The sequence below is a fragment of the Monodelphis domestica genome, chromosome 3 (genome assembly GCF_027887165.1).
Source record: "Monodelphis domestica isolate mMonDom1 chromosome 3, mMonDom1.pri, whole genome shotgun sequence".
Classification (NCBI taxonomy): domain Eukaryota; kingdom Metazoa; phylum Chordata; class Mammalia; order Didelphimorphia; family Didelphidae; genus Monodelphis; species Monodelphis domestica.
Window position 1 is genome coordinate 161,097,688 of NC_077229.1, and position 25,551 is coordinate 161,123,238.

Genomic DNA, 25,551 nt, shown 5'->3' on the forward strand with positions numbered 1-25,551 from the left:
CCTTCCTATCTTTCTAGTCTTCTTTTCTGTTATTCTTTTCCACATACTCTAAGATCCAGTGAAGCCAGCTTCCTTGCTTTTCCTTGCATATTCATTCATTAATATTCTATCTTTTGAGCATGCTTTTTTAAAACTAGCTTTTCCTTATGCATGGAATGCTCCCCTTGCTTAACTCTTCTTTCTGGGTTTACTAGCATTCTTCAAGACCCAAAAAAGTTTTGCAAAATATCTTTCATTTTTCCAAGTCTCCCAATGCTTCCCCTCTTAAGATTACTTCCCACTTACCATTATTATATATCTTGTATGTAGAGTTCTTTGTATTTTGTATCCTACATTAGAATTTAAGCTTCTTGAGGACTAGAGCCATGTTTTTATTTAATTTTTTTTTATATTTCCAAAGCCTATCGTGGTGCCTGGCACCTAGTGAAAAAATGATAAAGATTGACATTTAAATTTAGAGATTTGATATTGAAGCAAAGCAATATTCTGAATGGAAGACTATCAAGATAAATGAGAAGAGATTTCTCTGTGGGCCAGATCTGGAAAAAGGTTCAAAATTCCCTCCCTGACCTTAGTAACTAGAGATATACAGTAACCCTACAGCTGAACTTATAGCCACAAGATCAATACTATTTGACCAATATTTAATATCTTAGAGCCTTATTTTATTCATTTGTAAAATTGGGATAATAATCCATCTCCCTTTTAGATGATACATTGTAGTATACTATGAAGAACACTAGATTTGAGGAGGAAAAAATTAGAGTTGAGTCCAGCTCTGCTATTTACTACCTGAGTGACTATGGACAAAACATTATTCAAAATCTATTTCCTTCTATGAAGGCGGATATTTTGGTAATTCAATGCCTATCTCATTCGAATGGCATAAATATCAAGAAAAATAATTTATAGAAAACATGTCATTTTATAAGGCACTAACCAAATATGTATTATTATTGTAGCACAGTTTATGTAAATTCCAGCTCTCACCTCTACAAAGAAGGAAGGGAAGGATCTCTTGTTTGGCACCAAACTTAGTCATCATAATTTCATTGCATTCATAGTGTCAGAGAACTTGAGATTTTAAAGGAGTCTCAGCAGAATTTTAGTTCAAACATAAAGGAAAGGAAACCCCACTGAAACATAACAGAGTTGTTGTCCAGTCTTCTCAAAGACCTCCAAGAAGAGGACAGCCACCCTTCTAAAGGTAGCTTATTCCACTGTTACAGAGTTGTAGTTAGAAAGTTCTGGCTGTCAACAAAGCCTAAATTCACTTTTCTTTTTACAGTTTCCAATGATTTCTTTTGCTTTTGCTACTTTGTTGTTGATATTATTTTCATTTGTGCTATTGAGGCATATCGTATACCATGTTTCCCTTATTTCGATTTGCATCAGTTCATAGAAGTCTTTGAACATTTTTCTGTCTCCATTATATTCATGGTTGTTTCTAGAGCTATAATATTCTATTACATTTGTATATCACGATTTGTTTAGACATTGTGCAATCAAGAAACATTTGCTTTATTTTTCTAGTTCTTTACCACTACAAATAGTGCTGCTATAAATGTTGGGCCAAATCTAATAAAATGTAATTTATTACAGATAAATGTGACATCCTATACTCAAGGCCAAAAAAATCAAGTTGAAAAGTACAGCCTAGGGGCAGCATGGCTACTTGACAGTTCATCCAGAGAAGATTTAGGGATTTTAATGGCCTACAAGCTCAATATGAGTCAACAGTGTAGCAGCCAAAAAAGCGAATTCAATGTTAGCTCTCAGTAAGAAGCATAGCATCTCAAATGAAGGGAAGGAATCTGTTTTGTTTTGCTGTCCTTTGAAAGGATGCAGTCCTGTTTCTTTTTCTGGAAATGGTTCCCCTTGGTTACAAATCCATTGCACCTCTCTGGATTCACTAGTACAAAAAGTTTTTACCTCAAAAGCTATTGGTGAGTTTTCCCTGTCTGCATGCATTTGCCATATGTTCAGTTTTGTTTTTCTTCCCTAAGATTCAGTTTGTTCTCTCCTTTATTTTTTATGTAGTGAGGTGGTGCTCTTTACCTGGAATGGGAATACAGAAACTTGGAAAGAAGCTCTCCTTCAAGGAGAACAAAAGGAGATCTACAAGTGCACACACATAGGGAAAATATGCCACTGGCTTCCTATGTACATATTTCTTTGTCTTAATGCATCCACAGAGCTTTAGTGGATTTGTAACCAAGGAGAACTCGTACCAGGAAAAAAGAAACAAGTCCTAATCCTTTATAAGAAAAAACTTACAAAGTTGCCGATTTCCCCAAAGGCCTGGTAGAATCATTTTCTCCGTATCTGGATTCTTTTGATCCTTCTCCAGCTTCCTAGACACTCCTCTTTCCAGTCTAAAATGAGGATGAAAAGGGAAGAGAATAAGCATTTTTAAAAATAAATATTTCACTTGATCTTCATGATAATTCTGTGGGGGAACTTCTATCATTACCCCCATTTTCCAGTCAAGGAAACTAAGGCAAAGACAGATTAAGTGACTTGCTCAGGATCCTCCAGCTAGTAAGTGGCTGAGGTCAAATTTGAATTCAGATTTTTGTGACTAAAGGTCTGTGGTTCCATCACCCCAAGCCACCAGCTGCCTCTCAATGTGGAGACATATTTCTTTTTCCATGTTGCAAATATTTGTCCTTCAAAGCATCATCTTCCCTAAACAAAGATCCAATCTAACATGGAAAGAAAGAATGAATGTAGTGTAATAGAAAGAGCCCTAGATATGGAGTTAGAAGTCCAGGTTTGAATTATAGCTTATTACCTTGTAAGAGACCTTGGAAAAGTCCCTTCACTTCTCTGGGATTAAGCTTTCAAAATTTAAATTATAGAGGATGGACTAGCTGACTCTAAAGTCTCTTCCAATTATATGATGGTACTATGATTAAAACAAAACATTACAATACCCTAAGTGGTTTATATAATAATCTAAATACCTTCCTACTAGCTGTTTTTTTGAACTCTTAAATTTGAACCTTTGGGACAAGAATGGTATACTTCATGTTGTATATAATGCCATATTCTTTACTGTCCACTGACAAGTGATAAATAAAAGAATTGAGTAAAAAGAGATTAGTTAAATAAACGGCATACTACATATTGATTGATTGAGGAAATGGAGAGGCTACAGTTCTTCATGTTTCAAAGGGATAATGACATTTTATGTTATTTTCTAGCATCATGTAACTACAATATTCTTAGAAAAAACAGTATGAATCTTACTCTTTATTACTTACAGGAACTAATGATTAAGTTTTCTTTTGTTTTGGAAATTCTTATCTTCCATCATAGAATCAATGCTATGTATTGGTTCCAGGTAGAAGAGTAGGAAGGGCTGGGCAATGGGGGTTAAATGACTTGTCCAAGGTCACACAGCTAGGAAGTGTCTGAGGCCAGATTTGAACTCAGAACCTCCCATCTCTAGTTATGACTCTTATCCCACTGAAACATCTAGAAGCTACAACACATTTCCATATTGTGAGGCAACTTTTATAATGATGACATTATAGAGTAACATTTCTTCAAAAATCTGCTCATTGTAATGATAAACCAAAAGTCAAAAAAACTGAAGATAAAACATGCCAACCATTCCCTGCCACAGAAGTGATGGCTTTAAAATGCAAAATGAGGAATACATTTTAGTTATAGTTGTGTACTTGTTTTGGTGGTCAGTTTGTTATTAAGGTATTTTCCCTTTTGCTTTTTAATTGTTCGTTGGGGTACCTGGAGGGAAAGTGATATATTGGGAATAATATTAGTACGAGAAAGAGAAGAAGCAAAGGCATTTGGAAGGAAGGAAAGAAAAATAGCTAAATGGAGAAAGAAAGGAGACTAAAGATGGGAAGGAAGGAAGCAAAGCTGGAAGAAAAATAGGAAGAAAGAAAAAAAATTCAACATCTTCCCCCTCTTTTAAGAAGTGGGGACTATAGAACTATCACATATATTTCCCGAAATAATTGATATGTTAGTCACCAATTCTGAAATCTACTGTTGGAATGCATCCCAAGATATTGGAGCAAGTAGACTAACCAACAGATGATCTATAATCATATTTTTTAATCTTTCAGCAGATAAAAACCTTTTCTGTGAACTTCCCTAATGTTAATATGTTGCTGAATTAAAAGAAAGTATTTCCCATTAACAATTTCTACTTGCCAGTTAGATCCATTGCTTTTCATCTTGCTTTGGCTGGTTTACCCAAGTTTCATTTCCAAAAGGGAGCCAAGAATACATAGAATTACCATGTTTCCCCCAAATCAGTGTATTCCAGTCTTCTAAGTTGTATCATTGATAGTTCTCAGCAGAATTAGGAGAACTTGATTCTCCCTTTGAAATATGATATAAAAAGGGAGAAAAGATTTGTTAATTCTCCTCTTGTAGTGTATGCTTCTATCATGTAATAAGGCTACCATCAAAGGAGGCATAAATGTGGGTATCTATATCCACAGACATTGACATTTCCTCCTAAACTCTCTGTCTCTCTGTCTCTCTATCTCTATCTCTCTGTCTGTCTCTCTCTGTCTCTCTGTCTCTGTCTCTCTCTGTCTCTCTGTCTCTCTGTCTCTCTGTCTCTCTGTCTCTGTATCTCTGTCTCTGTCTCTGTCTCTCTCTTTTTCTCTTTCTTTCTCTTTCTCTCTCTCACACACACACATGCTGCTTTGGTGCTGGTGGCTTCTGTAAAATTCTTGCCTAGGTATATGAGATGACTGAGTCATACATCCCAGAGTTAAGGAATGGGTTTACTAGTGGAAGTGCATAAGCAAAGTGACCAATATAATTGTTAGATTTATATTTGGACTGAATTACTAATTTGGTGGTCACCAGGAATTTAATTTCTAAATCTCAAAATGAATTACTCAAGTAAAGGGAATTTACTAACCAAAAAAGGTGTTAACTAACTCAAAAGGTGTGAACACCCATTTCATACACTGAGTGGACAGTCCCGAAGAGGAGTGTCTGTTGCGATTAGTAGACGTAAAATTTAGGGGAGGTGACACAAGAGCAAAAGGTCTTTAAATAGAGGAAACAGAGGCACACAAGGATGTATCAATAGATAGATTCAGTCACTCAGAGTTGGACCTGAAATGAGCAGTCACTTGGGCTAGTAGTGATCAAGATTAGTCACTCAGGCACGGAGTAAAGAAGAAGTTGGAGTTGGCCTGGAAGCCAGACACTTGAGGAGAGACTGGAAGACAGACACTCAGACTTGGAGTGAAGATAACTTGGCTGTGGAACTGCATTCCAGGAGGAGCTTGTAAAGAGACTTCAGACTGCTTTCTTTTTAGATGGTCACCATGGTGAGTGAAAGGCTGACTTAGGTTCCTTGCCCTTTATGGAGATGTGAACCTTCGAGAAAGGCCCAGTCATCTTGAGACCCCTTTCCCCTGACTGATGCCTTAGAATTTCTATCTCGTTCAAAGGAAGCCAGAGCTCTCTCTCCCCTTTTCTCTCAGCCCTAATATCTTCCCTCTATTGTAAAAATAAACTACCATAATTACATTTACTTGAGTAATGAGTTAGTTAACACCTTTTTTGGTTAGTTAACACCTTTGTAGTTAGCTAACACCTTTTTGTAGTTAAAATGAGTAGATCTACTTTAAATACTGAGTTAACATTTTGGGGATTAAAATTCAAAAATAGACAGGGGGTTACAATTTTATCTTCACTGTCAAGAAAAAGCTAAGAACCTTCCTTGTTACAATCAGGAAATAGCTAAATCCAATCTTCACACAATCTCATCTTTTCCTCTGTATGTTCCAGGAAGCCATTACAACAGCCTGGTCCCCCAGGACAGGCAGGCAGAGAATTGGGCTCATGAGGCATGCTTTATTTTGGAATCTGATAATTAACTTTAAAAAACTCCCTGGTGCCTCTTTAAAAAAAATATCCAGGAATGATTCAGCATGTCTTTTTCCAAGGTAGAAGAAGTGCAAAAGAATACGTAACCTTGTTTCATTGGGTTTGGCTAACACCTTGTAAGCTAGGGACTGATTGACTCTTCTGAAAACTGAATTGAAGAACTGAGTCAGATTCCCTGTAGGTTACTAGTAGATTAGTGTAATATACATTAGACACTATGTAAAATCTGTTTATTTTTATTTCTAGACAATTGCTAGGCTTCAAAAGTGCTTCTGCATATAGCCCTTTTAAAAAAAATATGCAAGGCAAGTACCTTGTGAGGAATTCTGAATGAAAATTTAGCTTAATTATCCCAGAGCAGGAGCAGTTAGGCAAAGTGACTCAGTGATTAAAGAGACAGACCTAGAGAGATAAAGTCCTAATTTCAAATCTGACCTCAAGGGCAAGTCATTTGACCCCATTGCCTAACCCTTACCACTCTCCTGCCTTGGAACCCATACTTAGTATCAACTCTGAGACAGAGATAATGGAGGAAGGGAAAGAGAGAATTACCTGGATATTTAAATGTACCAAATAAACAAATAAATAAATTTCAATTTAAAAACTCCAGGGTACTTAATGAAAATGCTAATTTCAATCAATCTGTACACATTTATTAAGTGCCAACTATGGGACAGACACTATTCTAGGTTCTGGGGATGCAAATACAATAAATAAAAAGTCCTTATTCTTACAACATATGTAAGTCCAAGCCTTCAGCCTGTTGAAGTCTTTCCTTGTCCAAGCCAAGTAAAATAACTAATTAGTCAACCAATAAGTATTTATTAAGTACCTCCCAAAGGCCAGGTATATTATAGAAAAAAAAGAAAAATACTTACCTTCAGTGAGCTTATAGTCTACAGGAGAAGCAACAAATAAATATAAAAACCTATATAGCAAACATAAAATAAATACATATATAAACACACTAAATAGTTAAATATAAGGTAGTTTGGGGAGGAGCACACAAAAGTAGGGAATAAGAAAAGTGCATGTTTCTTAAAGATTTGACAGTTCTCTCATGGCTGAAATGATGTAGTATATTTTAAACAAGAAGCATGTCTAATTCAATGGTATATTTAGAGAGGAGAGTATGGAGTTCTGAGAGAAATAGAAAGCTAGTTGGTCTTGACTAAAGAGTGAATGAAAAGAAGCAATGTCTAATTAGACTTGAAATATAGGTGGCACCAAATTGTAGGTTTTAAAACTAAACAGAACACTTCACATATTATCCTAGATGTAACAGGAAGCCCTTGGAGCTGACTGAGTAATGGAGTCACATGGTAAGTTCTGTAGTTAGAAAAAAAACTGTTTTAGCAGCAATGTATATAGTATGTACTGGAGTTATGAGAGGCTTGAGGCAGAGCTTAATGAAGAAATTGGTACAATAATCGAGGCAAAAGATAAGGAGAACGTGAACTAAGGCTATAGTGTCCAGAATAGAGAGAAGAGATCAGATGAAAGAAATGTTTTGTTAAGGTAGAAAACATATTTGACAATTGATTAGCTATGTGGAGTGAAGGAAAGGATAGAATAAATAATAATGCTGAAATTATGAATGTGCAGCAGTGATGACTTTGAAAGAAATAGGGAAGAGTAGAGAGCTTAAGGTAAAAAAATGGTTTCAGGAATGTTAAGTCTCTGGGACATCTAGATTGAAATGTATAATACAGGCAATTGGTCATCTGGAACTGGCATTTGGAATAGAAACTTGAGTGTTGGGCATATAGAACTCAGTCATATGCAGAGAGATGAAGGCTAAATACATAGGAGTGAAAGAGAGGGAGGGAGGGAGAAAGAGAGAGAGAGAGAGAGAGAGAGAGAGAGAGAGAGAGAGAGAGAGAGAGAGAGAGAGAGAGAGAGAGAGAAGAAGGAAAGAAGGAGAGAAGGAAAGGAGTTTAACTCAGAACCACTCTAGTTCAGGCTGAGCCAAAGCAGGCATTAAGGCCTTGGAAAGCCAAGGCAGAGAAAGGGGTCAGTCCTTATCAGTCTGAAGGAAAGCTGTTTGTGGGGCTCCTCCAAGCTCAAGCTCCAGGATCAAACTGAACTGTAGCCCTCGCCACAGGAAGTCAGAAGAACTCCAAAGGCTGTTCTCTCTCTACCTTCCTGAGTCTCACATATGCCAATGGTGGCTCAAGCTTGACTTAGGACAGCCCAGAGGTCTGTTTTTTTTTTTTGTACATGTCTGTTTTAGGGCATTTTCTCAGATAATTAAATCTTGAGTTTAATGCAGACCTTTCTAGTCTTGTTAAACTAAGAAGGGAGGAGAAATGTAGTTTCCAAGTCCTGATTTGGTTATTCCAAGTATCTCTATTGTTATTGATCAGGAAATAGCTAAATCTGATCTTCTAAAGAATGGTCTGATTAGGGTGGAATAGTTTTGAAATTCACAAAAGAATGGTCAACAATATTTATTTAAGTCAATAGATTAAAAAATATTAAAACTGATAAAAATCCCCATTGGATTTATCAATTAAGAATTCATTGGCAGCAAGTATTTAGAGACAGACAGACAGACAGACAGACAGATAGATAGATAGATAGATAGATAGATAGATAGATAGATAGATAGATAGATAAATGATAGAGTTATATATTCAAGTTTCATATTGTGATAAATATAAACATCTAGGCAGAGGGATAGATTGTTCTAGTGAGTAGAATATAAGACTTAGCAAAGACATCTATCTTCTTTCCAAATCTTCCCTAGTGAGACTCTAGTTGTACTGTTTCCTGATTAAATGGTTCCTCTGTCTTTTAACTATCTCACTGAGCCATTGCAAAAATTCATCAGTGTCAGTAAATGTTTTGAAAACACCAGGTAAATGGAACTATGTAAATACAAAACATCATGATTACTGCCATGCATATGTTTCTTTTCTAGCATGGTCTCACTATATCAGATGAGATCTTTCTTATTGGAGTCAGTCCCTGAATGGAAGTTAAAATATTTCTTCGCCTGGCTTCAATTATTACTTGGGCCAGAATAAGCTCCTCTCTAGGTATAACGTACTTCCAGGAAATAACCTATATCCAGGAGGGGTTGGGGTTTAGGTGTGTGTGTGGGGAAGTCATCATATGTTGCTAAAGATGTAGTTCTGGGATACCTTCTTAAATCCAATCTGTTTATTTTAATTTTTGTTTCTAAAAATAAAAGCTTGTTCATTGTAAATCCAATCTAACTGTATCTGGAACACCATTAATCAACAGCAGATAGGAGCTCAATATTTATGCAGAACTAAGTAATGTTATTTTACCTCTTTGTTTCTAGTCTATTAGAACATAAAATCCTAGAAATGGAAGAAAGACACAAGGAAGAATTGGACACTTTAAAGGAAGAGAAGGAGAACCTGCAAAGCTTGGTAACTCGCCAGACATACATTATCCAGGAATTGGAGAAACAGTTAAACAGGGCAACCAGTAATAACAGTGTCCTTCAGAAGCAACAGCTGGAGTTGATGGACACAGTTCATAACCTCGTCAATCTTTGTACTAAAGAAGGTGGTAAGGATGTGTTCTTAACTTTGGGGTTTCAAATATTTGAATTAAAAATAACACAAATCCAATCTAAATCATCATTTTCAACTGATCTTAAGGAAAGCAATTGAAAAATAAAATCATCTGATTTTAGGATTTCAGAAAATACTAAGCTTTGGAGTAAGATATTTGAGTAAGAGAATTTCTTTGTTATTGCAATTCATGTATTTATATCTTTCTTATAATTTTTCTATCTGCCTTTGTTTTTACAAATAATTCTCAGATCTGAGGATTTTGTTGGTCTATTTAAGTAAAGTGAATGAAAAAGTAATTAAAAATTTAAAAAATTATTTTAATGACTTTTAACCTAACACATAGGTAAGAATTTAACAGATGAAAAGGGCACACACATATATGGTTAGAACTGATGTGAATATAGAAGGAAAAAGTCAGCATATCAGTTTCCTTACATGTAAAATGAGGAAGTCAAATTATATCATCTCTAAGATCTCTTGCAGCCTAACTAACCACTTATTAATCTATGAGTTTCACAGAATTCTTCTCACCTTATCTTTAAACTTAATAACCAACATCTTTCATTTTATAACACGTTCAGGAAAAGTATCTGGAAAGCACAACATTGGCTATGACGGAGGATAAAGAAAGATCAAAATTAGAAAATTATTTCAATTCAGTTCATTTGGAATTTATTAGTCAAACAGTGTGCCAGACAATGAGGTAAAGTCATGGAATATAAAGAGAAAATAAAGCATTTCTTGGTCTCAAGAAAAGTGGGAAATACATGTCATTTAATTGAGGAGGTATGAAGCCAATTAACAAGATTATGTCTGCTATTCCAAGGTTTTGATACTTTATAGCATTAGGAAAGACCTGAAATTTAAGATATCAGTAAAAATACTACTCCTGTTCCCTTCACAATCTCTATACCACTTTGTGGAGTTATTCTAAACTCGTATCTTGAGATCATCTCCGAGAATTGTATAATTGAAAATCTGTTACCCTAAAATTATTTTATTCATGGGAGTGAATAAAAAGTTGAGATCATATGCAAATTATTTAGTTGTTTCAGAAAGTAAGAATCTCTTTAGACTTTCACAAAGTAAAATGGAAATTCATGAAATTAATATAACTCATTTAATTAACATTTTATCAGTATACAAAAAATTGTATCAGTATCATGTATGATTTATATTCAAATATTTAAAAATTGAAGCATATTTTATTTAATTATACAAATTAATTAGATCACATAAATAACTGCCTTGATATCACATTTTCCCTCTAGCATAATACTCTATACTATTTCTAATATAGCAACATGATTTGTTAATATCATTTCCATTATACTTTCATAACAGCCTACCTTGGCATTTATTTTGCTTAGCTATGTTAAACAAGCCTTAATACATATTGTAAGACTATTTAAAAATTTTATAATAGATTCTCAGAGCAGTATTCAGGCGTGGGCCTGAACAAACCAAATAAGACCAAAAAGACAAAAAATACGTTTACCAGTTTCCGTTTTCCTAATGTCTGATATTGTCATTGAAATTCCATTGGAATGAAGACTTGATCTGATTTTTTAAAAAAAGAATTTCATCAGAGTTCATGAGCATTAAAAATTAGACATTAATATGAATGAGCCATATCCTATTCTTATATTGAGTCTAATGCCATTCTGAAAATGATTAAAAACACATTGTCTTTATCATCTTGAGATTTGTTTCAAATAGAGTTGTCTTGACTTTAAAGACAAAAGTTTCTAGGGATTCTTGAAAAGCTCATATGTCCTTATGTTTATCATAGAACTCTGCTTTTGAGTCCTTGCATTATAAGGAATATATAGTAATGCCTGGAACATGAAGTAACTACTTTAGATATGAGTATGATTTCAGAATCAGGGTTTCTTGTCAAATTAAGGAGTCCACTCCTAGCTTTGGAGATTTTTTTTCCTAGCTAGTTAATGAATATAGTTGAAATATACAGGCAGATTCAAAAATAGTGCTAAGATTGTTCTAATTCTTTTTTATATGTTATTTTACATGATGTGTATCTTCTTGAGGAAGTTTAGATTCACATCCAATATTTCACTCGTCTCTGTCTCTCTCTATTAAGTGAGTTCCAACTTATTTTGCTGTGGGTGCTGTTATCGTGACCATCCCCTCCTGGTTTTTCTTCTAATCAATCTCTTCAAATGATGTTTCTCTTGATCTTTAATTAAAGTGATTAATTACTTCAGAGCTTAAGAACTTGTTGCAAATAGTATATTGACTTGAATGAGAGTTTCTATCTTTATTTTAATTTTAATGGAAACCTTGATTTTCCTTAAGGCCAAAAGCTCTCAGTTATGGTGAAGTCTAATAAGCTTATTAAAACATTCTAAAAAAAAGGTCTGTTCCTTAATCAGATTCATAAAGTCAAAAAGCTCCTTCTATTTATCAGGTTTCATATAGCACCATTAAATTTATTTTGCCCAAACCATGATTAAAACCTTAGTTATCACATTCATCATAAAAAATTATTGATAATATTAAAGCTATATAAAGTATGTATAGTCTCTTCAATTGTGTTTCCATAGAAAAGGCACTAGAATTGGGATTAGTTGCTGTAGGTTTGACCTGCTACTTCATAGTTATGTTATCTTTGGCAACCAGTCAATGGATATTAATTATTAATTAATTATTAATATATGTATACAATAATATTAATATATTATTTTATTGTTATTATTTATGATTGTGTATGTAATTATAAATGATTATAATTACTTTGCACTATGCTACGCACTTGGAATAGAAAGGCAAAAATCCTGTTCACCAGGTGCACATAATTTAATGGCAAGCCTGCACATATCTCTAACCTCAATTTCCTTGTCTGTGAAAGAAAGGGATTCAACTAAATAATTCCTAAAGTTCAATTCCCAAAAGTTCACATGCTATGTAAGATGGAGGTTATAATTATGGCATATTGCATCTTATTAGCTCATTTGATTTTCACCCCACTTTAGAGAAGCTGAAGCTGAGGCCAACAGATATATGAAACTTGTAGAAAATCTCACAGCCACTAAGTGTGAGGCAGGATTCAAACCAAGACTCCAAATCTAGCTCTCTAGGCATTATTATCTCCCCATTCCCATTCTCCAAAAATCAAGTTCTGTGTGTTTCAGACAATGGAAAGTAGGCTTTTTAGGCACTTTATATCTTTTCTTTTCCTGCTCACATCATCTGACAAATAAAATGAAGACCGAGACAAATATGGATTCAACAACTGACCTTCTCCAAGGACAATTGCTATGCTGGAGAATGTTTGATCGTGATGTCTGGTACTTTGGCCTCTTTGCCAGAGGAAATGAGGCATTTTCTTCCTTCCCAGTGCTGAGGAGTGTTTTGGCTCCGTTCTCAAAATAATATTGCCATATGCTTGGAATTTACCTCCCTTGCAGTATCTATTGAACCTACAAAGTAAATCACTCTATCAGGGGATGAGATTACTTGAAATTTTGAAAATCCTTTGGATTAGGAGTCTCAGGCCATACATAGCAAGTGATCAGAGGAAACAACTTGATTTTCTCAATAGTTTATTTTTTTCATCAACCTGGTAAAGGTATTCTGTTTTAAATATGTGAATATAAAATTAAATGTGAAAAGGGAAAAAAATAGAAATATCTAAAGTCACCACTTTAATTTTCACAAAAAAGTTTGGGAAAGGGAGGGGGTTATTTCTGCAGAAATTTTTCAAATTTCCATGATGTTCTTAAAGTGAAAGCCCTACCTAACTAATGTTTCTATCTGTAAAATGAACAATTTAACAAGAAAGTTCCTGGTTTTAGAAAGAAGCCTTTATTTTCCTTTTAATTGCCTATATGGTAATTTTCTGAAAAATAGATTTTATGTGAATCAAGGATAATCAGCCCAATGAAAACCAAATAATAATTTTTGAAAATAGCCAATTGTTGAGTCTCCTCTCAACTTTTGCCAGATTACGTTTTGGGGGGATGAATTAGGGTAGAGATTGAAATTTTGTGGTTAGTTCTCTTTTTTAATTATGTAATTTGCAACTTCAAATACCAGCCTGTAATTTTTACAGTGGAGGAGACAGCACTTTGATTGAATGATCTTGGAAAAAGAATACTTTCTTAACATACTGGTATCCCCATTACCAAACTCTAATGCCCATTCTCTCATGTACTGCATTTCTATTTGGCTTAAACACAGCAGCACTACATAATGTAGATTGGCTTCTAAAATATTCCCAGAAGGCATTCAAATAGCATTTGCAAAGGACAGGCTGAAATCTGCTTCTGTGATTGAAATTTTAACAAGGACAATAGCCTTTTATTATCACAATTAGCCTTCTATATCAGATTAAATATACCAGGGCAATAGTAGCTCAATCCAACTCAGATTACCTCAATAATAATTCTTGGAGATCTCCTCAAAATCGTATTTCATTCTGAGCATTATGTTGTCTATCCTAATTTCTACTAGCTAAATGGAACCTTATCCTACCAACCACTGTGTGAATCATTTTAGAATTTCCATTTGTTTTTTTGGGCATAAGTAAGCTTTTTTTTGGGGGGGGGAGAAACTATTTTTCTTTTTGTATCCTTGGTGTTTAACAGTGCATGGAGCATAGTAGGGATTAAGTGGATCAAGGTAATGTTAGAAATAGGAATAAGTACATCTGTATTTTACGGTATGTAAAATATATAAATATGAAGAGGAAGTATGGCCCAGTGGGAAAAGTACTTGACTCTTCTATTTATTACTCTTTGTGACCTTGGGCAAATCACTTAATCTGGGTGGTCCAGAGGTGGTGGAAGCTCAACTAAGAGGAGAAAGACTGCATATCTCTGATTCCAGAGCTCCTGGATTAACAGGCACTGATCCCACTCTAATCAGAACCACCTGGTCAGTTCTCTAGCCTCACTGGGTATTCTAGTTGGAGAAGGTATCTTGGAGCCCATAGTCACAGACTCCTCCTTTCTGTAAGCAAATCTGCAGGCACCAACACAGCCCCAAGTACCCGTCCCCATCCATGATTGACAAAAAAAGGTATTATAAAAATCTATACTGATCTTTTCCATTTTTATTCATTCACCTTCCACCTTCATCCTTAAAGGCCCTCAGGATAATTATGACTAGTTGGGTTTTTTGGCAGGCTTTCTTTAAGCTAGTTTTACCCTTCACTTCTTTTCTCTGTTATAAGGCAATATTGTTTATAATTAAATTCTAAAATCTTCCTCTGTAAGATTTTACAAATAAGTTAATATTTAAAACTAGTATTGTCATGGGCAGTCTGATATTTTAATGTGGATCAAAAGCAAGTGTTTCCTGCCTGAGTCACTTTCGGCTCTCATTATAACAATTGATTTACAAGAGTTAAACTATTGCCCAAAAATATTATAGCTAATGTCTGTGTCTTTTCTTCTGTATTTTTTTTATGTTGAATATTTTTTAAAAAATAGATCATGGACTCAAAATGCAAAATGAGGCATATTTTTTGGAAGCAGCCAATGTGAGAATTCATTTAACTTTCCTAAGCACAATTATTACAAAAATTTTATTGATGCTATCTGTGATTTTTGCCCAAAGGGGCAGGAGAATTTAGTGAGAGGACTATAGTGATAGGGCTATACAAGGAACAGAAAGGAAAGTGTAATTGAAGCACTTTTTAAATACCCAAAAAGGAAAAGAAAGGCTAGGCTGAAAGAAAATACATAAAAGCAGAATAACTTTAAGGTTACATGTTGAATGTAGATATGTGTGTATGTATGTGAAAATTGTATGCAGTATGAATTCAAAGTTTTACTTAAATCTTATTTTTGTTCTAGTTTTAAAATAGTAATTCTAATTTTATTTGGCAATTACATTTTTAAACAAAATGTTTCAAATAAAATTATTCTCAGTATTTCATTCCCTCATTTTTACTAGATGAGGTGACTGACCTGGAATCAGGAAACCCTGAATTCAAATGTGACCTCTTTCTAGTTGTGTGACAGTGGGCAAGTCACCTAACTTATTAGCCTCAGTATCCTATGTAAAATTGGGTTAATAATTCCACCTTTATATTTATATATATGCATATAATATATTTGTATATATTATATATATAATAATTCCACCTTAATAATTACCCCCCTAGGGTTGTTGTGACATAATAATTGTAAATGTTCAGCATGAATGAAATTATAATTGTAAATCACTTGGCTCAGTACCTGGCATATAGCAAGTTCTATGAAAATATTATTATTATTGTTATTATGATTATTATCCGTATTACTTTTGTCCATGTTCTCCAAAAAGCTTGCTACAAGAGATACATTTAATACTTATTAGCACTTTCCTTTAACTTTCTATTGATATTTTGAAGACAACACTGTAGCTCTCAGTCTGTCCCTTGCCTGTCTCTTACTCTCACTACATTATCAGCCTTTCCTCCTTTTGAGTCATTCATTTCCTTGATAGCATCTTTTACTAGAATTATTTTTCAGAGATCTTGAATGTGTTGTTGCCTGCTCCCACCACACTGTGACTTTCTCCATTTGCTTATGAACGACATTTATTTTTAATTGATTTTATTTTACTTAAATATTTTTCCATGATCATATGATTTTTGTCTCTCTCCTCTTTTCCCTCTTTCCTTCTGTAGCTGACAAGCAATTCTACTAGGTTATACATATATTATCACTCAAATTCTATTTCCATATTTTTCATTTTTGTAATAGACTAATCCTTTAAAACCAAAACCCCAAATCAAATACCCATACAAACAAGTGATAAATCATATGTTTTTCTTTTGGATTTCTATTTCCACAGTTCTTTCTCTAGCTGAATATAGCATTATTTCTCATAAGACCCTTAGACTTATCTGGGATTTTTGCATTGCTTTTGCATTACATTTGCTCATTCCATGATATTTCAGTTATAGTGTATAATGTTCTCCTGGTTCTACTTATTTTCTTCCACATCAGTTCATGTAGTTCTTTCCAGTTTTTTTCTGAAATCATCTTATTCATCATTCCTTAGAGTGCAATAGGCTTCCATCACCATCATATGCCACAATTTGTTCAGCCATTCCACAATTGAAGGACACCCCCTCATTTTCCAATTTTTTGCCACTACAAAAAACATAGCTATAAATATTTTTGGACAAACAGGACCTTTCCCATTTTTTTTTTATCTCTTTGGGATATAAACCCAGTAGTAGTATTGCTAGATCAAAGGACTTGCATTCTTTTACAGCCCTTTTGGAATAATTGCAAATTGTCTTCCAGAATGGTTAGATCAATTTAAAACTCAACCAGCAATGCATTAGTGTTCCAATGTTGCCACGTCCCCTCTAACATTTATTATTTTCCTTTACTGCCCTATTGGTCACTCTCCTGGGTGTGAGGTGGTACTTCAAAGTTGTTTTGATTTGCATTACTCTAATTAGGAGGGATTTAGAACATTTTTCATATGATTATTGATAGTTTTGATTTCTTCATATGAAAACTGCCTATACATATCCCTTGACCATTTGAATGGCATTTATTTTTAACTCCTTGGAGACATAGTGATGCCTATCACTCATCTAATAACACTGGTAGAGTGTTACTATTCAAAATATGGGACTTTATTTAATGTAAACATTTGGGTGGAGTCATTAAAGGAGTTTCTAGTTTCCTAACTAATCTAGCCTATTTTCTCCCTCTCCCACTCCACCTCCTTCTTTCCCTTCCCCATTCTGTTTCTATCTCTGTCTCTATCTCTGTCTCTCTGTCTCTCTCTCTGTCTCTCTCTCTGTCTCTGTCTCTGTCTCTCTCTCTCTCTATATATATATATATATACACACACACACATAAAAACATGTATCACATAAAATACATGTGTCATCTACAGTAAACCTCTCTATATATGAATACATATAGCTTAACACATTGTCATATACATACAGATGATAATGGTGGTAGGCTAATGATAGCTTACTTATTGTTAAATTTTAAGTGGGATTATTCACACCACAGAAACTGACAAACACTGCACATCAGGGTTTGACTTAATTTTATTGTTTGTCTAGAGTTTAAAAAGTGATGGGGAAAATGTTTAATAAAACAGATTAGAATCAAACATTTGTTTTGCATCCTTTACCTCCAAAAGCCAGTTTTTAAACATTTATCTGGACTACTCCTCTAATGTATAGATTATGTATCAATCTATTTAGATAGAAAAATGTATATGGTTATATTTATATAAATTTAAATAAATTATATTTAATTTTAGCTAGATTAATATGTGGTAGATGCACACATATTTCCTGGACAGACACTAAATATTTATATATTTTATATGAATGCAAATTATCCATTAATTTAATTTGTTTTGGTTGCTTTGCAAGTTTTCCCATAGATGTTTTGCCTTCCTAATACAACTCAAGGTCCTCAAAAATTGTTACTTGTTTCTCAGTACTATTGTATTTTTTTAAAAAGCTCACTAAAATACTTAGTAATATGTAAGGCATATAGTAGAATCTCAATAAATACTAATTAACTGACAACAAGGATCATTTAAACATCCTACCAGAACCCATATACTATCTCCTCAAGTATTAGTTACAAGAGAAGGAATCATAAACTACTGTTAGTACAGTAATTGGCTTCCATCATCAGGCTTTGATCTACAATGAGTTTTAAAGCAAGCTTATTTATTTTTTTCCAAGTACACATTTACTCATTTATTTTTCCATTTAGCTAGCTATCCATCTCTTCATTCATTCAGTAGTGCAAGGCACATCCTGTGTCTGTAACATTGCATAAGAACTTGATTTCCTTTCCTAATGACTTAGACTAAAATCAATTACCTGTCTTGTCACAACAGGTCATCAACGCTACCATCTAATCTATTCCACATGTATGAGGTACCATTTCTGTGAGAATGGGCCAGTAAAGTCACACTGAAGACATTACATGGAATATTAACCTACATGAAAAAGGAGAAAACACTGACATATCACCTATTGCTTTATTAATGAAACACCCTTCTGAATAAATAGTGTTGGGCAATGAGAACACACAGATACACATAAGGGTGTCACTGCTGGTATTTTCTTTTGGTTGGTGGGAAATCAATTAACAAAAAATCAACATACTGCGGATTCAGCAAAGTCTGTGTTTAGATTGATCTTAGAGCATTTAGTCAGAGGATTTATTTATTCCCAGGTGCGTTACTAAATCTTCAGGAAGGAGCTAAGCATTAAACTGAAATATGCTAATAAAATGAAATAAAGGAGAGATTTATTCATGTCTTGACAAGGATTTCTATGCTTCACCATTAAAGAGACATATTAAAACTATGATAAACCACCCATGACCTAAAGTCATTTGGCTTTCCACAAATACATTTACGTAGGCTATTTTCCTACTATATATATATATATACACATATATATATACACATATATGTATATGTACACGTGCCAATACTTCAGAAGCTTCACAAGATTGTAGAAATGGAAGAGATTTTAGTCAGAAATCATCTAGTATAACTCTCTCCTTTTAGAGATGAATAAACTCAGAACAACAACAACAAATTTAAGTGACTAGCCAAAGGTCACATAGGTAATATGTTTCAGATATAAACTTGTGTTCTCTGATTTCAGATCCTGTACTCTCTGTACCATACTACATGATTTCATCCTTGTGGGTGCTCCCTCCATCAGTCCAGGTTGAAATCCATCCAAATCATAGTTTAATGAGTTGCTTTGAACAACAACAACAAAAAACAAAAAAACAACAAAAAAAAAACCCTCAACACCTGATAGCTGACCTCATGGGGACTGACTTCTCCAAACTTAACTAGGTCAGTCCTCAGAGGTCAGGATTCCAACCTGTGCTTGAAGCCTTGCTCTCTTGGCAGGCTGATTTCAGAATCCTTTGCCAGAGCCTCTGAGAATGTTCCTTCTGCTCTGCAAAGTAGTGCTTTAGTATTTCTATATCAAAGAAATAGCATTAACTGAAATTTATACAGTAGCTAGGAGTTTACGAAGCTTTTTTACATTCATGATCTCAGTAATCCTGACCACAAACCTTTAAGGCAGGGAGGGTCAATGTTTACATGCCCATTTTGTGGATGAAGTAAGAGAAATTGGGAGAATTTAAGAGAGTTAACTCTTACTCATATTTATAACACTTTACAGTTTATACAACATCTTGCAACTTGTGCCACATGTAGTACAGAGTTCTTTAGGTCCATTTTATCCTCCAGGATCCTAGGTTTGAAGAGCTTAAGGGTCTTACCCAGAGCCATTCACCTATTCAACATTAGGGCAAGATCTTCTGACTCAAATCAGTTGTTGACTTAACCACTTCTTGTTGGCTCAAGTTTATTATTATTAACATATATTATAATATAGTACATAATGTGAGATTTTTCAAAGAATCTGATGTTATCAAGACAAAAACAAAAGTCACTAATTTATGCATTTTATACATTTATATTCTATACATTCTACACATTCTATACATTTATATATTCATCATCCCTAGACACCGCTACTACTAGCACTGTAGCCACTACTCCCATCACCACTTTTAATCTAATTTATACATAGTTTCCCATTGGCTACATATTCACTTTGAAAATCACATATTAGTATTACTGCATTTTGCAATAGATGATGTTAATATGTGGTTTCCTAAGTGAATTTTTGAGACAACAAGATGGCATAATGGATAGTGCAAGACCTGGAGTCAGAAAGACTTTTCTTATGAATTGGACCTCAGACTAAATTGTGTGACCCTGGGCAAGTCACTTCATCTTGGTTGCCTCAGTTCCTTAACTATAAAATGAACTGGAGAAAAAAATGGCAGACCATTCCAGAATCTTTGCCAAGAAAATCCCAAATGGAATCATGAAAAATAAGATACAAGTGAAAGATGACAATTCTATTTTATTTGTTTTGTTAAATAATTCCCAATTACAATTTAAGTCTGATTTGGGATTCACCCAAGAGCATTGGGGGTAGGGTGCCTTCAATGAGCACTCACCTATCATTCCTTAGTACTGTTACCAAAGACAAACACCTGCCTCCACCAATTTCCCAACACCCAATTTGCCATTTTAAATTATCTCTGGCCTGGGCGATGGGACAGAATACTTGAGCTTGTGACCATACTTCTCTAATCAGTGACTTCTCCTCCCTCCCTCCCCTCACCCTGGTCACTCTGAAGAGTCCAGGTTACCATGCCTTCTGTGTGGCACACGGATGTCTTTGAGGTAGAAGTGGCTGTTGGCCCTCCCTCTCACCCAAACAGCAGAGCTGTTCTGTCTGCTCTTTCTGTGGCTGGTTTTCTTCTTTACTGTCAAAGGATCTGGAGCTTATCTGCCCTGTCACTGCTTTTCATCATCCCTAGACACTGCTACTACTAGCACTGTAGCCACTACCCCCATCACCACTTTTAATCTCTACCGCCTGGTGCTTCTGCCAATGTGAGCCACCCCCTCCCATCACCACTTCCAATGCTCTCCTCCCTGCACCCCCTAATTGTAGCCTCACACCATTGCTTCTGCTGTCTACTTCTGTCTTCCTTCTTTTCCTCTTCTTTTTTTCTTTATCTCTTCTGTCTCTCATCGCTTCTCCTGATCTCTTTGGCTTAAAAAAAAAAAACATAATTAGGTATCAGCAGAGCCCTTTCCTGGTGGGCTGCTAAATGAAGTCCTAATGCTACCTTCTAGGGGCAGATCTTTGTTGTGCTCAAGAATGTTTTTTTCCCCTTCCAAATTCTGTTCTTGGATGTCTGCTTTAGAGTTTAGAACCTTTTTTACAAATCATAACTTCTCTATACTGAGGTTGGAGACTGGATTCATGATTTCCTTGATATGCTCAAATAAGAAAATTTCTTCTACTAATACAAATGGAAACGTCTTCAGGTACTTAGAGTATTGGAGCATCTCCTTGAACTCTGCATTTAAGTGACCCACTCAGGGTCACAAAAGCCAGTTTGGGTCAGAGGCAGGACTTTACTCCACATTTTCCTGGCTTCAAGAGCCATCTTCTAGCCACAGCAACACTGACTCTCAGGAGATCCTCCATCCACTTTTTCCCTATATTTTAATAAAAATCATTGGGGGCCACTAGATGGCTGAGGGGATTGAGAGTCAGGCCTAGAGATGGGAGGTCTTGGGTTCAAATTTGTCCTCAGATACTTCCTAGCTGTGTGATCCTGGGCAAGTCACTAACCCCCATTGTCTAGCCCTTACTGCTCTTCTGCCTTAGAACTAATACACAGTATTGATTCTAAGACAGAAGGTAAGGGTTAAAAAAATAAAAAATCAGGGACAGCTGGGTAGCTCAGTGGATTGAGAGCCAGGCCTAGAGATGGAAGGTCCTAGGTTCAAATCTGACCTCAGACACTTCCCAGCTGTGTGACCCTGGGCAAGTCACTTGACCCTCATTGCCTAGCCCTTACCACTCTTCTGCCTTGGAGCCAATACACAGTATTGACTCCAAGATGGAAGGTAAGGGTTAAAAAAAAATCATTACATGGTGGCCAGCCTTCTATGGATGACACCCTACTTTCTCAAATAGGTTGGGCTTTTGACAGAAGACCCATAGACCATCAGTAGAATGTGACTCAAGGCCTCTTCTGCTTGGTAAGGTATGCCAGAGCTGACAGTTTATATGGACATCCTTCCAGAATCCAGGTCAGAGCAAGGCATCAGAAAAGGTCTTGAGCAGAGGATCCATGGAAGCTTCGAAGATCCAAGATTCCTTGGTATGAATGCTCCCTCTGGTGATGTGAACAGCAGTCCTTAGAAGACCTTTAAGGCTTTAGGAAACTGAAGAAATCCATCATTCTGGAGACAAGCCAGTAATAACCCTCTCCCAACAATCCCTCACCAACTCCATCGGACATACCATAGCCTAAGCTGGGCCAGGGCTATCTTCAGAAGGGATTGCAATCTGATTACACCAATGAGTCATTAGAGCTAAGCTCTTGTCCCTTCCTTATAAAACCTAACAAACCCTACATCTAAGAGATACACATTCGTAGAGTATTCTATATAAACTCTGCTAGGCAACGGGCACTGCTAATATGATTAGGATCTGGCATTTATATAATGCATCTATGACCAAAATTCTGAGTGGAAGGTAGTTTAAGTCCTCTCCGCATTTTATGAAAACATAAATTAATTCTCTTTGACTTGTCCCCTGTCATATTTAGATCTCCTGATTTCAAGATTCATCCTAGGGAGGCCCTTTGATTCAAATCTACTATTATTTCTGGGACACCAGGTCATATCTCATAAGGAATATAGGAGAAAATGATTTATATTCCATAAATTGTCCATGATTTTGCAAGCAGATAATGTACCTCCAAAAGCCTTATTCTTTGAGGGGGCAAATGGGAATTCGTTCCTTTGTTAAGCAATGGAACTGAAGACATCAAGTTTGGCATTTCTTCTACGAGAGAGTACATAGAAGTAGAATAGCTAGACAATTGCCTGTTGTCTGTGATAAGTCCTGGGAATGCAAAGAAAAGCAAAGGAATATAGCTGTGTGGTTTTTTTTTCTACATACTTGCATACAAAAATACACATAATTATTAGGTCTTTGGGGCAGGGAACAGTGATGGTTCTAGAATAGTTAGTTCTATACTCATTCTAAAATTCATACTGCTTTGCTCTTAAATTGGTACTCTATTATCATTTTTTAAAAAAAGAAGAAAAATACTGGGGCAGCAAAAGGGTACAGTGGATAGAGAGCCAGACTTGGTGACAGAAAGTCCTTGGTTCAAATGTAACTTCAAACAAAGCTGTGTGACCCTACACAAGTCACTTAAACCTAATTACCTGGCTCTTACCACTCTTCTGCCTGGAAACTGACACTTAGTATAGATTCTAAGACAGTTAGAATTTTTAAGGAAGAATCCTAGAATGTGAGGTTTGTACAATTGATTGAAATATATTTCTAGTCGATAAAAACAGTTGACTTGCTTCATTTCACCAAAGGACCTATTTGTTTTTCCTCTGAATTAGCTTATAGTGTGTTCTTTTTCAGTTGTGCTTAAGCAGCTTTAATGCCAGTGTAAGCTTTGGACATTAGAGGCACACTTCTCTAGGTAGAGTTAGGGAAAAGGGTCAGTACTCATACACTCTCAAAGGATATGAATCTTTAAGCTTAATACAGCACAAAACTAAAGATATGTAAGGATGTTTGGTCAATAATGAGGATTAAACTGGGCTTAGGTCAACATTAAGGAGAGCAATGTAGAATACCATATGCCTTCCCCAAAAAAGATCTTATCACTTTAAAGCAATTTTAGTGACGAAATTGGATAGGATTCTCTTCTGTCATTCTGAAAATGTCCTTTTCTGTTAGGGCTAATTGTTTTTCTTGATCTTTCCTAGTGTTGTTAAGATTAGTAATTGCCAGTTCTACATTCCAGAAGAGTTTTTTCTTAAGGGTTCAACTCAACTGAAATGACCCTGAGCCTTTGGCTTTCATGGTTTTGCCTGTGGTCAGTCTTATGGCAGTTACATGGGTTGGATTCTAATTGATTTGGCAGGTGTAAGACAAAATTGAATAAAGTAAACAGTGGGTCATGTCTGGATCTCAGGTTGCCTATGGGGGAGTGAATGATTGCTGGTGATAGATGGAGCTATCCACCTGCTAGTTCCCCCACTCTTCCCCATCACATAATAGAGATTTGCCTGTTACTACTAACTAAAGGAAAGAATGATCTTTTCCATTGGAGTTTCTTTTCTCTTTTCTCTTGCTATAGTAAACCTCTGGTTTGATTTCCCTAGTTCTCAAAGAAAAATAGCTGTTTCATTTTTGATATAATAGCCAATATTCCATTTCTAATCTTTCCCAGCTAATGATGTAACTGGCATTCCACTTGCGGCTGAGACTTAGGCAGAAATCTTTGCTTCTCCCTTTTGAACCACATACATCCAAACTCTTTAATTTAAAATACTCACTTCTTAATTTCTTATTCATACAGTCACTTATTAATTTGATGAATAAATATCAAATATCATATATCAATACAATTTAAAGAGTAAATGAACAAGAAGCTCAAGTTTAGGAGAAGAGACAGTACATACACAAATAATTATTCTTGCTAGAATGAATAGAGTTCATGGAAAACACATGGATTCTAGTATTGGCTCTTCCCAATATGATTGTAGTCAAATTGCATAGCCCTTTGAAGAATGGGATCACATTATTCTCTTTACATACCTCATAGGGTTGTTTTGAGGAAAGTTTTTTAAACCTTTAAAGGGAGATGTGTATCATTATATAGATAAATCGAAAAATTACTAGATGACAGAAAGAAACAGAATGGGGGAGAGAGAGAGAGAGAGAGAGAGAGAGAGAGAGAGAGAGAGAGAGAGAGAGAGAGAGAGAGAGAGAGAGAGAGAGAGAGAAATACAGAGACAGAGAGAGAGAAATGGGTAGAGAGAGACAGACAGACAGACAGACAGACAGAGAGACAGAGAGAAAGAGACAGAGAGAGACAGGGAGAGACAAAGAGAGACAGGGAGATAGAGAGAGGGAGAGAGACAGGAAGAGAGGGGGTTAGGGAGAGAGGAAGAGATTATTAATAATTGTTGGGACCCATGATTTCATTAATATGGGGAATTCCCAAATGAAGAAGTGATTGTTGCCTATGCAGGTTGATACATTCTTTGTAACAGTCTCAGGGGGTTGCCTCGAGCAGTGGTGTTAAACTCAAATAGAGATAGAGGTATTAAAACATACATCTTAGAAGAAAGTGTGTTCCATCTGACTAGAGTTATTCAAGCAAATGTTGGATAACCATTTGTTGGTTATGTAATAGTGAGTTTCCTTTGGGGTATGAATTGGACTGAATTGATGCTAATGAAACAGCCAACTTTAAAATTAAGTTATTCTATGATAATAAGGTGTTTCTAATTCTTCTTTTTATAACTAAAGTGCTCAATTAGATTCTGAAACCAAGTCTCTAGTGTGACAAAAGGTTTGCTCCTTCGCTGCTTAGGATCTTGTGTTGGCTCACAATGAAGTGAAGACAATTAAGGTTTATATGATAAATGATAATCTCTTCCATGTAGAAAATCTACATTTCCATGTGGGATATTTATACATATAAATAACCAG

General features: G+C 35.3%; 1 protein-coding gene across 2 annotated transcripts in view; it reads left to right on the forward strand.

Annotated features, from left to right (window-relative positions):
• Positions 1-25,551, forward strand: part of ANGPT1 (angiopoietin 1) — a 307,136-nt gene that overhangs the window by 187,680 nt on the left and 93,905 nt on the right. Inside the window, exon 4 of one of the 2 annotated variants that reach the window (XM_056823190.1) lies at positions 9,200-9,429. In XM_056823190.1, the coding sequence (XP_056679168.1) occupies positions 9,200-9,429 (230 nt within the window). Of the gene's footprint in view, positions 1-9,199; positions 9,433-25,551 lie in introns of both variants that reach the window. The other variant, XM_001369530.4, reaches the window with a different exon arrangement.